General features: G+C 33.5%; 1 protein-coding gene across 4 annotated transcripts in view; it reads right to left on the reverse strand.

The window, feature by feature from the left end:
• The window catches only part of LNPK (lunapark, ER junction formation factor), a 77,916-nt gene that overhangs the window by 43,571 nt on the left and 16,602 nt on the right, over nucleotides 1–17,743 (reverse strand). For all 4 annotated transcript variants that reach the window (XM_088794491.1, XM_074338307.2, XM_074338301.2 and 1 more), the window contains exons 5-6: nucleotides 9,392–9,450; nucleotides 2,189–2,229 (exon numbers count right to left, since the gene is read on the reverse strand). In XM_088794491.1, the coding sequence (XP_088650617.1) occupies nucleotides 2,189–2,229; nucleotides 9,392–9,450 (100 nt within the window). The remainder of the gene's footprint in view (nucleotides 1–2,188; nucleotides 2,230–9,391; nucleotides 9,451–17,743) is intronic.

Below are 17,743 nucleotides of genomic sequence, written 5' to 3' on the forward strand. Positions count from 1 at the left end.
TAGATTTAAAACATTGTTAAGATGTTACTCTCTTTCCTTTCTAAGTAATTTAACTTTTTAATCAGTTGATAATTCATGTTCATTGTTACAAATTAAACTTTTACAAATTAAAAATTACATTACAAATCTATTCAGATTAAAGAGATATATCCTTAAGGAAACTACCTTTAATAAAATGTCAAGTAGTAAATATAAACTTGTATTAATTTTGTTAGTAAGAGAAGGTATAGGAGTTGAATAATTTTAGACTAAAAGTTATTTTTCCTGCAGGCATTTCAACAATAAAAGTATTTTTTAAGGCTATAAGTGTAGAGTTTAGACTTAAACATCAATGGACGAGATCAGTTTTGATTACATTTAGCTTTTGCCCAAAGTAATGTCCCTTCTTTCTCCTCTCATTGCCAGCACAATCATTAGCTAGCACTGTGCTATTTACTAATACACCCTTAACACCTATTGTTCTAAACAAAGTGTAAAGCTACTCAAACAAAGCAGCTTTGTAAAGGGCTTGAGCAATAAAGTCCAGGAACTAGTTCCTAGTAGCAACAGTATTATAATCAGCATTGGTCAAGTCAATGTAAATTGTGTTCCCTAATTAATAAAATGAGTTAGAGCAGCCAACATATTTTCCTTTAATCATACTGCAAGAGAAACGCCATAGTGAACTATTTAACATGATGCTTCATGAACCATTTAGATATACACAACTATTGAATCCTGAACTGAATTTCCCAACTGTCAGGCCTAGATGAAGCATCTTTTATGTTGTGATTCCTTCAAGGGCTATTAAAGAAGAAGTAAATAACTTGGCTAGCCCTTTCACAGAATTTTCCAAGTCTGCTCTGTTACTCTATTGAGAAGTTTTTCCCCAATTATATGTTCTCCAAGATTGTGTTTTCTGGTGATGTGATGCCACTGACATTGGAATAGCTTCTCATCACTCAGAAATTTTTATTTTCTTCTGCTTTTTTCTTTTATCTTCCTCTGTGTCTTTTCTACCTTAATCAATATTTCTCCATTTTGGTACAAGTAGGGCTTAACTCTAACCATTACTACCAGCTCTTCTTTTTATCACATCAGCAAACAAAACCAAGCATGTCACAACTTCTATATGACAGAGAACCATCAGTATTTCTTCACTTTGAATTCTGGCTGCTCTATAATATACAGTATGTCAAAAATATAACAATATAATGGGAATATTTCTGTGTTTCAATTTAGGACCATCAAAAATGTTAATGCAATTTTGATAAACATCTCACAGAACATTGAAGGAGCATGAAACAAAATAGCTAAGGAATCTTTTCATAATTAAAGTTCCTTTATTTTTCAGGTATTTAAAACCCTTAAGACCAGTGTCTTTTATTATCAATTCACAGAACAATTTTTAACATTAATCTTATTAGTTTCAAAATAATTGTTACATATTACATGTTAGATTAAAATACATTGATCATTTTTATCTGATTAAATAAGTTTCCATATAACACGATAATGCTATCAATTATCATTTACATACTTCAAAAATAATTACATAAAAAACATATGTAAATTCAAGTCAAAAACCAAGTTCAATTCACTTATTAGAAACTATTATATATTAACCTCCAAATATGTAGGGCCCTTCCTTTCTTACTCTTGACCCTCTCTCCAATGCATCGGAAGGATGCATTTTACTGGCCCCACAATCAATACCCATGTAATCAGAGTTGCTGATAGAAAATGGAAGAAACCAAAGAAAAAAATTCTCTCTCGCTCCCTTTTTCTTCATCCTTTTCATGTTAAATTTGTCGTTTACAACCAATCTTCTTGATTCCCTCTCTCTTTGCCTTATCTTGTCAAGAAAACCTGAGAACTGACATAGGTGGATATTTAGTCCTTTTTTGGCCTTAATCAATAATCAATCTGGACACCCACCTTTTTAATCCCTTGGCCTCACTTAGTCTTCCAATATGATTCATTTACTTACTTCTCAGCTTCCAAATGACACTTCCTCAGAATCTCAAAAGTCCATCTAACTACTTTTTCCTGTCAATCATTATTAACTAGCAAAAATATTCATAACTTAGCTTCATCATTAAAATGCTACCTAAAAGCATACTTGTTTCTTAGAAAGTCATTACTTATAACATATAAACATTAATTATTCAATTCTTAATTAGTTTTATATAAGTTAAATTTAACTTACTATTTTTTTCTTCTGTGATTTTAAATCATCCAATGCTTCATCTAGAAAACAAGATTTAAATCAAAGCTAAATCAGATTAAGATACCTAGATATAAGAAAAAATCATGCCAAATGATATATATATTAAGCAACAGCAAGAAAAATTGCTCATTTTAGGATTTCTCACTGATGTGTACAGATAAAAATTATCACAATCTTTACCCATATATATTTCGTATTTTTGCCTATATTATATATTATAAACAAAGTAGGGGAAAAATGGACTTTACATAGAATACAAGTATAAAAAGATATATAAAGTATTTCAGAAACATTACTAATTACTTCTTCCTTTCAATATCCCACCCAAATTTACAAAATTAATGCCAAATCTCTTTTTATGCATTGGTAATAAAAATGTTCTCTTTGTTTACAATAAGTGCATAATATACTTTATTAAGTTATTCAACCTTCAAGACACTGAGCAGTAATAAAGAAAATCTTTTGAAAATCTCCAGTACTATACATGCAGAGGTTTTGGAAGAGGATACTAATTACTTTTCAAAATTAAACTTTTCTAAGATTTCCCTGCTTATTTAGGTTAGTATGGTGTAACATGAAGAATCATTTCAAAAAATATCACTTATGGGGCCAGCCAAGTGGTTCAGGTGGTTGGAACTCCATGCTCCTAACGCCGAAGGCTGCCGGTTCGATTCCCACATGGGCCAGTGGGCTCTCAACCACAAGGTTGCCAGTTCGACTCCTCGACTCCCACAAGGGATGGTGGGCTCCAACCCCTGCAACTAAGATTGAACATGGCACCTTGAGCTGAGCTGCAGCTGAGCTCCCGGATGGCTCAGTTGGTTGGAGCATGTCCTCTCAACCACAAGGTTGCCCGTTCGACTCACACCAAGGAATGGTAGGCTGCACCCCCTGCAACTAACAACGGCAACTGGACCTGGAGCTGAGCTGCGCCCTCCACAACTAAGACTGAAAGGACAACCTGACTTGGAAAAAATCCTGCAAGTACATACTGTTCCCCAATAAAGTCCTGTTCCCCTTCCCCAATAAAATCTTTTTTTAAAAAAAATCACTTATGAATGTCAATATCTGCTTTGCAAATTTGTTTTAGGTTTCTAGTTTTTATCTAAAAATATTTAACTAGTACAAATAGGAATACTATTCCAACTGGCAAGATGAATAAGTTATAACTTGATTTAAATATTTTATCAAATAAAATTAAATGATTGTTCTTAATTTTTAATTAAATTTATAAATAAAATTATCTCTTTAAAGTTCTGGGGTAGCAAACACCTGAATATCCAATTAAAAGTATATTATTTATATAAAAATAAAAAAAATACAAATTTATAGAGAAGATGACTTCCCTATAAAACATTTTTTCAAAAATTTTTTTTTCAAACTACATTAAGTAGTCTTTAATAGGCTAGCAGACTTATTGCTAAAGGGAGAAAATAATTTGCTGACATCTCTGAAGGAAATAGTCATCTTTAGTTAGATGAGACCAAGCCAAATACCTATCGTTTAATCCAGAGGTCAGCAAGCTTTTTCTGTAAAGGACCAAACAATAAATATTTTAGGCTTTACTGACCAAAACACAAAATCAAGTTCGTAATTTTAAAGCAAAAGAGAAATTCCACAAACCTTTTATTGACAAAATTCAAATATAATAATAATAATGAGTTCAAGTTTCTATAACACAGGTTTGGCAATGAAAATAATGGAATTATTTTCTTTTTGTGTGAGGGGATAATACTGCACTTAACTGAGGTTCAAAGTTAGTGTTCCCGTATCATCAAATTGATTGCAAATTTTAATCTGTTAATGTTGATATGTAATGAGATTTTACACATTGGATTTTTGAAAATGTTTTCTTTGTATGTGTGTATGTGTGTGTGAAAAAACATTTTCAAAAATCCAATGTGTACAGCTAATAGTACACAAAAATCCAATAAGTACTGCTAAATACTGAAGTCAGTCCACAAGCACATGATTTTAACTGAGAATATTTACTGTCTGGAAGGCATTCATAGAATTCTTCAGATTTTTTCTTGAAATATGCCTTTTATCATGTTATTACATGGCAAATTAATCACTTCCAATTGAATATTAGTGGAAGCGCCTCAATTGTACAGTTAAATGGATTTTGAAATATGGAAATTTCCTTACACTTGCATGAGCTCTGAAAACAACTGCTAAAACTGTAGTTTGAGCTCGGATTATGGATCTGCTGCAAATCTGTGTGGAATGGAGATCTTGCTTGCTTAACTTTTCATAGCATTTTTAAAATTACTTTTTGTCATTATAATGTTATTTTCTAAATGACTTTATGGCATGAAGTTTTCACATATGGGACTGTTTGGTCTTGCAATCTTAGGTTAAACTCATTAAGAACCATTATAAAATCTGCAGCAAAAGCTAATTTCCAAAGCCAGTCAGCATTCATTCAGTGTTTGAAGATGGTTCTTCTCACTCCAAAACTTTCCATCTGGGCTCTGAGCTCAAAATATCACAATAAGACTTTACCACTACTAAGCCATCAAACTGCTATGTGGTACGGCAGGTCTAGATATTCAGCTTCTACTTCTAATAAAAGATCACATAACTGACGATAGTTAAGTCCATAACAACAAATAAAATTCCCCATTAACATTACTATTAGTTTAATAACACATGATAAGCTCGAATATGCTCTGCAAATTACGTGCTATTGAATAACACAGTGAATAACCATATAATTTAAACACCTTACAGTTTAACGAGCTTTGTAAATTAATCCAACTGAGCCTTTTTCTGCTTGACACATATTTTTACTACTAATAGTTATAATACATCTTAGCAGATTCCACTTCAGGTTGTACTGAATTAGTGTTTTTTTCAACTTCAAAAATATTCTCTCCTGGAACTGGTCTACACAGATTTTTCATAGAGGCTAACTCTTCAGTCACTTCAAGCTCAGTATTGAATCCTCAAATAAACTACAATTAAGTTCAGTATCAGTAATACTTGTCAACTCATCAAAAGCCAAGAAAGATGAATTCACTTGAATTCATTTGCCTTGTTTTTAAATTGACTATGTTGCTTCCAATGTTCTCACTTCTTCGAGCAATTGTTGTTGCTTGCCAAAGACTCCTAGCCAAACAAGTATATTTTCTCTGAACACATTTCTTCAGCTGCTTCAAACAAACACAATTTAATTAACTCACCATTGGTACATGGCTTTCTTTGCTTTGCAAATAAGCCACTCAGAAACTCACTTTGAAGTTCCATTTTCACTTTTTATTTGTATAAAGAATTTCTGCTATGATATTACATTTTAAATGTTCTGATTTTTCTGACCATTGCTTAGCTGTGAGTTGGGAATATGATGAGTACTTAGTATGGTACTCATTACTCAATGAGTACTTAGTATGGTATTAGTTATTGTATATTTTATTCTTTTAGCACAGCTATAATGTCACTGCACAATAAACACAATGCTTTGTGATTTGATAGCAAAAGTCTACATTCCATTGTATCCTTAAAGGAGGACAACATTCAGAGTCCAATTTTCTTTTCTTGTTTTTACTTAATGAGTTTGCCCTCATAACAAAAAATAAAATTGTCACAATACAGCAATACAGGTAGCACTTGAAATGCTGTCAAGTTAAAACTATGTCACTGTGATTTGTTGTGCATCCTGAAACAGTCTGAAGTATTAAGAGCACCACATACAATCTGCCACAACTACTCAACTCTGCTATTATAGAATGAAAGCACCTATAGACAACCCATAAATGAATGGGCATGGCTGTGTTCCAATAAAAACAGAAATTTGAATTCCATGTAATTTAACATTTCACAAAATATCATTCTTTAGAATTTTTTCAATGATTTAAAAATGTAAAAACCATTCTTAGATCATCAGCTCTGTACAAGATGATGGGCAGGACTTAACCCACAGGCTTAATTTGCCATCTCTTAATTTAATCTATACTAGGTCTGACTTGTAAAATAAAGGAAGTAAAACTAATAGAGAACAACAATCAAGAACACAACCAATGGCTTCAGGCATTTTATATATATATATATATATATATATATATATATATATATATATATATATATATATATATATATAAAATACACATTTTAAGAAAGGAAAAACCTGTATTAAAATTATGCTGATGGCAATTACTTTGAGCACCTCTTGTAATTACAGAAGTCAAATGTGACTTGTATTCATCTTCTGTTATCGGTATATATTGAGTATTACAATTTTAATACAGGAGTTTTTTCCTTTCTTAAAATGTGTCTACATTTTTTTGGCACCCTCTGTATATATATCCTGACATTATGCTTTAACAACATGTGTAAAACTACAAGACAATCTTTTATGAGTCTATTTAAATGTACATGCAATACTTATTCAAATGAATTAGCAAATTTTCTTAAATGAAAGGATCCTTAAAATAAACTTTTAAAGCAAAAATTATTTTATATAATTACCACATCCTGATGTGCCTATTTGTAAGTCAAAATATTGAAACATTTGATTTCCTAGAGAAGTATTTCCAAGGACTTTTTAAAAATAAGATTTCTTATATTTTTCACTATTTTGTTCCTTCCACGAAGTCAGAGAGCATGTTTGTTTTAATCTTCTTCCTATCCTCCCAGCAGCCACTATGCTACTAAATATCACTGGAAACAATACCAAAAGCTTACTTCCTTTAATCTAATAAAAAATATCAGTATTTTTAAAAACCATACCAAACATCATACTTAATGGTTTACTCAGGAACTAGACAAGGGTACCTGCTATGCCCACTTCAATTTAATATTACACTGGGTACTAACTCATTAAGGCAACAAAAATTTTAAAGGCAAGAATAATTTTAAAAGAATAAGAATTGATAAAGAAAAATTAGTACCATCAGCCCACATGTGTATTATTACACTCTGCAGCGTTTATATGCTTTCACATATAGTTTTAATACTTGCAAACAAATACTTGTTTCCATTTTATAAATAAGAAAACTGAGGTTCAAATAATTTAAAATTATTTGTAGAACAAAAGATGTCTAGTGTGGTTAAAGCAAAAGTGAAAAAAGGTGAGTGGAAGGAGGTGAAGTTAGAGAAATAGGCCGTAGGCCAGAGACTTGGGTAAGAATTCAGATTTAACTCTGGTTACAAAGGGAAACCATTAAAGAATTTTAAGCAAAAGAGCCACAAGATCTGATTTGTACTTTAAAAATAGACCAGTTAGGAAGCCACTGCGGTAGTGCAAGCAAGAAATGATGACCTGAGTTAGAACTGCAATAGTAGTAAAGAAGGTTCAAAGTGGTCAGATTCAAGATAATTTTGACATGAGAGGACTTTGAAGGGGAGAGAAATGTATGCTAGATTCAAGGGAATATGGAGTCAGCACAGGGTTTTTTCCCACCAGATGACTGTATTGAGGCAGGATTATATGCCAATAGGGACAATCCAATAGACACAGATGATGCAAAGGAGAGGATAAGTCCAGGAAGGGATAACTGCAAGAGCAACGTTCTTGAGATGGCCAGAGTATCCAGAATCCAGAGCAGAAATGGGAGCTTAACCAGAGATGGGATCAAAGTCAGTCTCTCAGAATACCATGAAGATGACAACATACTGAGTAACAGGTGGAGCTAACTTGATACATTTGGTGGCAAGGGAGCTCCCATCTACCTACATCTATTTTCTCCTTAAAGTGAGACATCAGGTGAGAGTGGCTGGGTAGAAGTGTTAAGTATATGCGCACATTTGGTATTTGCAATCATAGATATTTTTAAGTAAGTCTGGTCAACATATTGTATGATTGATTTTCCTCTAACAAATTTACCTTTTCTGCTACAGGCATTGATTAACCATATAAATGTTTTTAACCTGGGTAGGGTCTTGCCAGTCATAGATTAAGCATATAATTGTATTTGAACAGGGTATGGTTTACAAGGTACGATTTACCAGACAAATAGGCTGGGAAAGAGGGCAAAGGAGTCAAGGAAGTCTACCAGGAATGGTCAGATGAGCACGGAGAACAGTTTGAAATCATGTATCTGTATGATCCTTATTTGGATCCTGAGTCAAACACACAAAATATTTTTAAAGCAAATGATACTTATGAGATAATTAGAAATTTAATGTTTATATTTAATATTTTATGATATTAAGACTTCTCTTATAAGAAACAAATTAACAAACAAAACAAAAACAAACTCATAGACACAAACAACAGACTGGTGGTTACCAGAAGGAAAGAGGAGTTGGGGAAGGGCAAAATGGGTAAAGGGGACCAAACGTATGCTCACTAGATTATTGGTAGTGAGCACGCTATAGCATATACAGAGGTTATCTAATTACAATTTGGACACCTGAAACTTACACAAGTTACTAACCAGTGTTTCTTGGGACTTCTTTTAAAATTCTTTTTTAGGTATTATAATGTATTGTGTTAATTTTTTTAGTCTGCTATGGATAGATATATTTGGAATATATTATACTCCAGAGTCACATAGGACGTGGGGGAAGTGGGGGTAAAAATGAAAGCTTGACCATGAGTTGATGATTGTTTAGATTGTGTGATAGGTATGCAAGGGTTCATTATACTATTCAGTCTACTTTTGTATATATTTGAAATTTTCTATAATGAAAAGTTAAAACAAGAAAAAGTATGTCACATATAAAGTTCATTTCAAATGAAATTTGCATAGGTTTGGTTAATTACAGTTCAGAGTTTTAAGACCTGAAAATCTTTAAAATCTGTACATACACAGAACAAGTACAGAAGATTTTATCATAATTTCCATACTTCGATTAAAAACAAAAGCCTATGGTCTGTGAGGTTAAAGAGAATGGTGTAATTAATAAAATAAATTAATTACCATATTTTACTCAATAAGTTTTCTATAGATTAATTTAACAAATATAATTTCTCTTGATTTAAAGAAATGAATTCATTTAGTGTAAATAAAAATTCTAAATGAACAAGACAGAAATAACACAACAGAACCATCTTGATCATTCATAACCTTTCTTACGCTTTACAGTAAACCTCTTCAATATTTACCACGATGTCATTTCAATACAGCATTTCATAACCTACCATTCAATTACAAACCAATGCACTATAAGACGGATTTTTTAATGCACTATAAAATGGATTTTGTAATGCATTTATAAGAACTTAGAAAATCAACTTACTATTTCTTTCTGTTCTCTTGGAGAAGAAGAAAATAAGCACTGTTCTTATGCTCCAGATGCTACAGAGGAAACAAAATTCAGAAACAAAAAGACCATCATTAGAATAAGTAAATTAGAAGCCATATAAAATGAAAACAAATACACATTTCCAGTGAGAGTTAGGTAGATTGTTTCATTTTATATGTTGACAATCAAAAAGTACTCGTTTGTTTCAGGGACCATCAGAAGTCTATCTGTGCTTTCAAAGGAGGAGTTCTCAATCTAAAATCCATGGACGTTCTAAGAGTCCCCTGAATTGCAAAATTGCCTTTGAGTGCATAAATGCATTTCTCTGGAGAGACCACTGCTTCCATCATTCTCAAAGGGGTCTATTAACCCCACAAAAGATTAAGAACAAATTATATAATCCCTTCTTACTAAGTAAGCATCAACTCCAAAAATTTGTCTATTCCCATGCATTAAGGGAAAAGTATGTTGTACAAATCCAGAGCATTATACAAATGTAAGTGCCACTCTCTTCCTATTATTTAACATTGGAGGGATCTTCTCTACTAAATAGAATAAGCTATCTAGAGGGGAAAAATCTTACCTTAATATAAATACTTGATACGTAAATTTAGCTATACACCTCCTTCCAAAGATTTTATGAGGATAATTGTTTAAGCATTGCATTAATAAGACATCAAATGAAATTAAAAGAATTAAAAAAAGATCAAAAAATGATCCTAATCACAAACTTATCAAGGTCAGCTTTTAAATTCAAAGTAAATATAGCAAAATACCTCTTTCTCCATAGAACATGGCAGACTATACAAACATTATTCATCATTTTATAAAAGAAATAAATTATATCTGAATATAAATTCAGATAATAAGCATGAAAATTAGTTCATGACTCTAAACTATCATTGCTATTCTTGGTGGTCAGCCTGCAAGGTAGTCACCAGTGAACGCGTTCTTCTGGTATTGACACCACTGTCCAGTCTTCTCTCACAAGTGTCGGTCTGTGTGACCAATAGCATATGGCAGAAGTGATAATATGTCACATCAAAATTAGGTTATAAAAGACTACAGCTCCCATCTTGGGTCTTCTCTTCCACTCACTATCTTTCTATCTCTTAGATTACTCATTCTGAGAGAAGCCAGCTGCTGTGACATGAGGACATTCAGGAAATTCTATAGAAAGGCCCATGTGGTGAGGAACAGAGGTCTCTGAAAACAGCCAGTGATCAGGAGCTGAGACCTGCCAATAACTACATGTGTGAGCTTAAATGTAAATTCTCCAGCCTTAGTTAAGCCTTGAGATGACTACAGCCCCAGCCAACAGCTTAACTGCAATTTATACATGAATAAAAGACCCTGAGCCAGAACCACCCAACTAAGCTGTCCCCACATTCCTGCCCCTCACAAACTATGAGAGGTAATAAACGTTTATTTAAGCTACTAAATTCTAGGGCAATTTGTTACACAGCAATAGATAACTAATACAAGCTTTTTTACATTGCTGTAATTTATTTTTATGATATGAAAACACCAAACAACCAGCACCAGATTCCTACATGGCACCTGCACAATGACTTAAGACTAAAAAAGACACTGAGCACTGTCCTATCAAGGGAAAGAAAATGAGAGAAGGTTAAATAAACACACTGTTCATCACCCTCAAAGATTCTACAACAACAGAAAAGTCCTATATTATTTATCCACTGCAAAGCCACTGAAACAGTGGCAAGCCGAGAGAGATAATGTAGAAAAAAGTACAAGGAAAGAAAACAGAAAAGATAAAAGAAGGAACTGAAAAGAAAGTGACTGGAATTCTGTAGGAAATCAGTAAATTTTCTTAAATGAGTAGATACTTTTTTTAAAGCATATATAGTTTTCAAAGAGTAAAAACTACAAGAATTGAAATAGACTCCCTTACTTCAAAATAAAACTCACTAACCCCCCAGGGTGAACAATAAATTCTCCATTTGGTTTTTATCAGAACTACTGCAGGAGAAAATGAGCTATCAAGTAATACAAAATTTCCACGCATCAAGTCTTCAAAACTTGAAAAGGTACAACATCCAAGTTAGCTATTCTTTAAGGCTAAATTAAATGGAATTCTTTTGTATTTTTAAAATAAAATTTAGAAAAAGAATTAAAGTGCTTCAGGAATCTACGTTTCAGTTATCCTGACAAAGTTTTGCTCTCCCAATAATTACATATAATTTGTGAAAATGTGGCAACATTTTGTGAAGCTATTAAAGACACTATTAATGACTCCTACTTGAGAATAGTGGCATAATCTTCTTTCCCCACTCCTTTTCTTAGAAATCACCCAAACAAGGAAAACAAAAACAAAACTGCAAATTTCTTTTTTGATACAGCTAAAGCCCAATCCTCAAAATATGTGGAAGGGCTCCCAAAGCAATGGAGATCATTCAGGGACTCAGAAGAACAGAACCAGAGAAGGAAAACTTTATCTCACAAAGAGGTAGCAAGATAAACTTCTCAAAGTGTAAAGCCTAAAATCCACGTTTAGAATAATGAAAATAAGATACACATGCTACAGGCAGAAACTCCTGTTTGGTTTCAACAATGACACAGACAGGCATAGCTTAAAGAGAAATCATGCATCCTTTCTGCTCAACTTAAATACTCTCATTGCAACAACCCCATAAGCCCTCTCCAATGTATTGAAATGTTTCTAGATGAGATTTAAATATTACCTAAAGCTAAAACCGAAAAGATATACAGGTCTCAATATGTATAACTATGTTAACTATGTTGTCCATTTATTGAATCAAAGGGTTTAGCAAGAATAACCTTTACATTCAGACAAACTAATAACAATGATTTATTGTGGTATAAAAAACATGGTAGGAATCAAGACTTACTTTTTTACTTTACTTTATTTATCTATCTAGCTATTTATTTGTTTGTTTTTGGATATAACACCACCATTTTTCCCCTTTGATTTGAAGTGTCAGCTCTATCAAACATAAAAACCATAGAAAAATTCCTTTTGGGAATTCTCATGTCTCATTCTTTGGTCTGTGTCTCTATTTACACACTGTACCAAACTTTTAATTAATGAAGCTTTATAATGCATTTGATGCCTGGTAGACCTCTGCATTCCTCTTTTTTTAGAATTTTCAAGATATTCTTATGTGATTATTTTTCCATTAAAAATTATAGAATAACTGTGTCAAAATTTTTAACGTATCATTGGTATTTTTATTGTGATCATATTTTTATATGAATTTAGGGAGAACTAATCTCATTACAATATTGTGTCTTCCCATCCAAGAGTAGAATATTTCTCTTAATTATGTCTCAGGTACATAATTCTTTAAATACAAAATTCTATCAAGTAGAATTTTTCAAGTAGATATTCAATATTTGAATATCATTATTCAAATATTTATCAATATTATGAAAGGAATGCTTTTGTAGGTGAGATGATTTTCTTACCTACAAGAGTAAATACAGTTGACCCTTGAACACAGGTTTGAACGGTGCACGTCCACTGATACGTAGATTTTTTTCAATAAATATATTTTGTCTTCTTTATGATTTTCTTAATAACATTTTCCTTTCTCTAGCTTATTTTATTGTAAAAATACAATATATAATATATAAAATATACAAAATAAGTGTTAATCAGCTGTTTATATTACCAGTAGGGCTTCTGGTCAACAGTAGGCTATTGGTAGTTAAGATTCTGGGGAGTCAAAAGCTATATGAGGATTTTTTACTATTCTAGGGATTGTTGCCCCTAACCCACCCCCTAACCCCACCCCCTACCCCCACTCCCACCTCCACATTGTTCAAGGGTCAACTGTGTTCTCCTTGAGTAAATATTAGGAAATGTTTATAGATACCTTCTCCTTTAAGCGCCAACTATAGTTGAGAGATACTTTCTATTCTGATTAGAGTGCATACAACAAATGTTTAACTTTCTTCAAAAGGCTGGAGGAGGAGTGTGATGAAGGCATAAAAATTGGTAAGATCAAAGTTCTATCCTCAAATGGCTTCAATTTAGTAGAAAAACAAGAAAACTTGAGAAACAGGAGCAGTGCCACTTTCCTCAGTTCTTCTGCTTAAAAATTTCCCCCAGAACCCCATTTAAGCAGCAAAAAGGAATTTAAAAAAAAAAAAAAAAAACAGAAAAACTATGGCTAAATCCTCTGGGAAGGTGAACATTTTACGCTAATTGATCTCTGAAATGATCTTACAGGGAATGGAATTTCTAGAAAGTTATCATCTGTAAGAATAAGGTAATCAGGAGTAAAAGTCTATAAGATTACCCTTAGATTTCGTTAAGGCAAAGCTTATAGTTAATGAACCAACTCTCGAGGTAAAGCATATCAGCCAGCATAATGCAGAAATAGAAAATTTTGACTATGACCCAAACCTTCCCTCAGTATGGAGTATAGTCTTTATGATTCTTAAGAAATAAATTCAGCATTTAGATTATAATTTCAGTTTCAATAAGAATTGAAAAGATCAAAGATGTATTATTCGACCTGAAAGGCAGAAAACACCAAGTTCCTCCATATTACATCCTGAAAGATATAATAAAATCTCAAAACATCTTATATAGAGTACTGATAGGCTACCATAAAAGATAACTTTAGAATAGTTATGATTTGCAATATATGCTTATGTCCAGTAAAAGCATTTGGGAAACGGGCTGCAGAGACAGCAGTCACCTTTTGCAGTTATCAGGTGGATTTCTAAGTTTTGCAATCAATGCACATAGTAATGAGTAAAGCAATACATTTTAATGCTCCTCTGCCTCCATTTCTTTAAAGGAAACCCTGGTCCAGATCTCAAAACTTTTGTTTCCAAAGGAAAAAAGTCCAGGGCTAAAGCTTGGGCAATAGCTCACATTTCACAGTAAAGAAAACGCCCTGTGGTAAGTCTGCCTTCTGTCTACCACAACATCCACTTTCACGTTGTTGTGTTTTATTTCATGCTTTTTTGATTGTCATCAATCAGGAGGACAATTCTATTCTTTGTTGGATAACTGGTCTATGCTTCCAAAAGTGAAAAGCTCACTGAAATAGAAGCTGCAGCAGTTGAGAATCAGGTCACAGACGTGAATGAGACAAAGTGAGAAATGGCTCTGAAGCTTAACAAGCCAAGAAATACTAGATGCAGGTGATGCAGAACAGGCAGAAGGACACAGTAAGGACAACAAAGCTTCATACTCAAAATAGTAGAATGATCAAACTGAAGAAAAACCAAACATTTTGAAAGAAATGAAGTTTTCTACTTTTAAAAACAATTAGTATATGATTTACTTGCCAAAAACAAAAATGTCTTCTGAATCGTAATAGCAAATCCAGTAGACAACAATTTGTGGGTAGCCATTAAAATCAGCACAGCGGTCAGACATTCTTTTGCAACTAGACAGATATCTTTTATAATCAGAAAATCAATTTTTATATGGAAATGGGTTTTTTAAAAGTTTTTAAAAATGCTTAAGTCAACTAAACATCTCACACATATGCCCTTTCTAAATTTCTTTTCTCCTCTCTTTTTATGAAAAAATAAAAGGGAAAGAAAGGAAAGGGGCTCAGCATCATAAAATTCACTACGGTACCTGAAAGAAGAAGCATGTCATAAGATTTCAAAAGAGAAGGAAAATTTTGACACGGCAGAGCCAGTTATTCTGTAATATGCATGCACTCAATTTTTGGCTCTTCTATCTACATACAAAGCTAAAATTGTATGAGCTCCAAAAGTTCCAACTTGAAATCGTGCCCTGCACAAAGACTAAACAAACAAAACAATTTTACTACAGTGGTCCCAAAGAAAAAGATCCTACCCCCTCCCTCATGTCAAACCAAAAAACCTAAGTATCACCCTGATTCCTCCTTTTCCCTTACCTCCCATTTCCTCTCAACTTGTCTCAGTTTTACTCCCAAAACATTTACAAGTCGTCTATTAACCTCCACTGCCATTGGGCAGTTTAACCCATATTCATCTTTTGATTAAACTTCTATAACAGCCTAGTTGAGCTCCCCATTTCTACTCGTCCTCCTCTTATTCAATCTCTAAAGCAGCACATATTGATCCTAAGTCTCACCAGGCCATTCTTCCACCAAAACGTTTGTAAGCGCTCCATTTCACCCAAAATGAAATTCAAATCTCTCTATGACCCGCCATGATCTAGATCCTACCTGATTCTGCAGCCCCCTTTGTACCACTCTTTCTCTCCATCACACATTCCAGATATACCTATCTTTTGGACCCTCAAATAAGTTATGCTTTCTCCTACTTCACAGCCTTTGCATTTTTTTGTTCTCTCTTTTTGGAAACATCTTTTCTCAACTCTTTAATTTTGGTTTTGTAAGAAATTAAAAAAGCATAAGAAAAAAATCACTCCTTAAAATTCTACCACCTAGAGAGAATTATCATTAATAATTAGAGAATAATCATTTCCTACCTCTCTCTATGGATATATATGCTATTATATACTGTATATACAAATAATATTCCATAAATTCCAACTATTTCCATGCTGGTCCTTTTTCATACTTTAGCTCTCAACTCAAATTTCATACTTCACCTACTCAAGAGACCTTCCAGGACCAACCTAAAGTAGCTTATTCCTCACTATCACACTGTTTTCTTCATTGTACTTATCTCTCTCTAAATTAACTATGTTTGTTTGTTTACTTGTCTCTCATTTTTTGTCTGTCCAACTCCAATAGAATGTAAGCTCCATGAGGACACAGATCTTGTCATTACTTTCTCAATCACTAGAGACTAGCCCAATCCACCTGCAACACATTGCAGGTGCTCAATATTTACGAATAGATGATGGCTTTGATTGACATTTATAAGCTGCCAAATCCTAAATTTACATCACCTATTCAAATTTATCTCCCGCGCTTCATACTCATACTTAATCATTCTACTTGGTAGCTCTCTGAATAGAAACACAGGTATTTTAGTCTCAGTGGTCACCAAACCTGGTCCTCCTAATGTTGTTCCCTATTTAGATGACACTACCATCAACCAAATTTCCCAAGCCATAAACTTGGATTTCGTCATTGATGTAAATTTTTCCCCTCAACCCACATCCAACTAACCACTAAGAACCTATCCATACTGCCTCGGTTCTACCTCCTAAATCTCTTCAAACCATCCACTGTGCTTCTCTTCCCTGCTACCATGACTCAAGTGCAAATCACCATCAATCCCTTCTCCCCTAGACAATGTAATAACTTTCTAACTTGCTGCTCCAGGTGCCTTTTTATTCCTCTCTAATTCATTTTCCATACTGTAGCCTCAATGGTATTTTAAAAATAACAATATGATCATGTCATATTGTTTCTTAAAAATCTTCACTGGCTTTCTAGAACTCTTAGAGTAAAGCCTAAAATCCTTATCATGAACTAAAAGGCCACAAGAAATATCCTTTGCCTAACTATCCAGACTCCTCTATCATCCAGTCTTTGGCCTCTTTCAATTCTTGAAACCTACCATGCTCTATCCCAATGCTCCCCCCGCCTTAGGGCTTTCAGGTACGCTGTTCCTCCTGCCTAAAACACGACCCACCATGCACACCACAAGCCCTTGATACACATACTCATCCCTTTGATCTTAAACTCAAACATCACTTCCTCAGGAAGGCTGTGGTAAGCAGACTCCTGAAGATATCCTTCTCCTTCCCCAAGACTTCCACCTTCTGGTTATATAATCAAATAGTAATCTAAGTGCTGCTGTGAAGGAACTTTGCAGATCTAATTAAGTATTATTCAGTTGATTTTAAAATAGGGAGATTATCCTGGATTATCCTGCTGGGTCCCATATAATCTGTTAAACCCTTAAAAGCAGAGCTTTCTCAGCCAAGGGCCGAACAGGAAGTCGGAGAGATGCAGAGGTTGGCCAATAACCTGATTGAGCCTGCAAGAAGATTTGTCCCCCAGAGACTCCCAATAAGACCCCAGACCAGCTGACAAGCTTGATTTAGATCTTTAAGACCCTAACAAGAGAACCCAACCAAGGTTCTTCTGACTACACAGGTGTGACATAATAAATGTGTGTTGCTTTAAGCTGCTAAACTTGTGGCAGCAATAATGAATACAAAGGCCTTTACCTGACCCTACCTCCACCCGAGACTATGCAAGGGCCCCTGTTAAATGCTCTCATAGCATTAGGTACTTCTCGTTCATGATATTCATCATGCTTATTACTTAATTTAATGTATGCAGCCTAACAGCTACAGTCACAAATTTTGTATTTTTTGTGTACCATACAACATTATAACCCAATGTCTACACAATTGGTACCCACAAATGTTGATTGAATGGACACATTTTTTTATTCAATTGTCTCTCAAAATTCTCAATT

This window comes from Rhinolophus sinicus, chromosome 17, assembly GCF_057876585.1.
Source record: "Rhinolophus sinicus isolate RSI-liver-muscle chromosome 17, RSI-T2T, whole genome shotgun sequence".
Taxonomy (NCBI): Eukaryota; Metazoa; Chordata; class Mammalia; order Chiroptera; family Rhinolophidae; genus Rhinolophus; species Rhinolophus sinicus.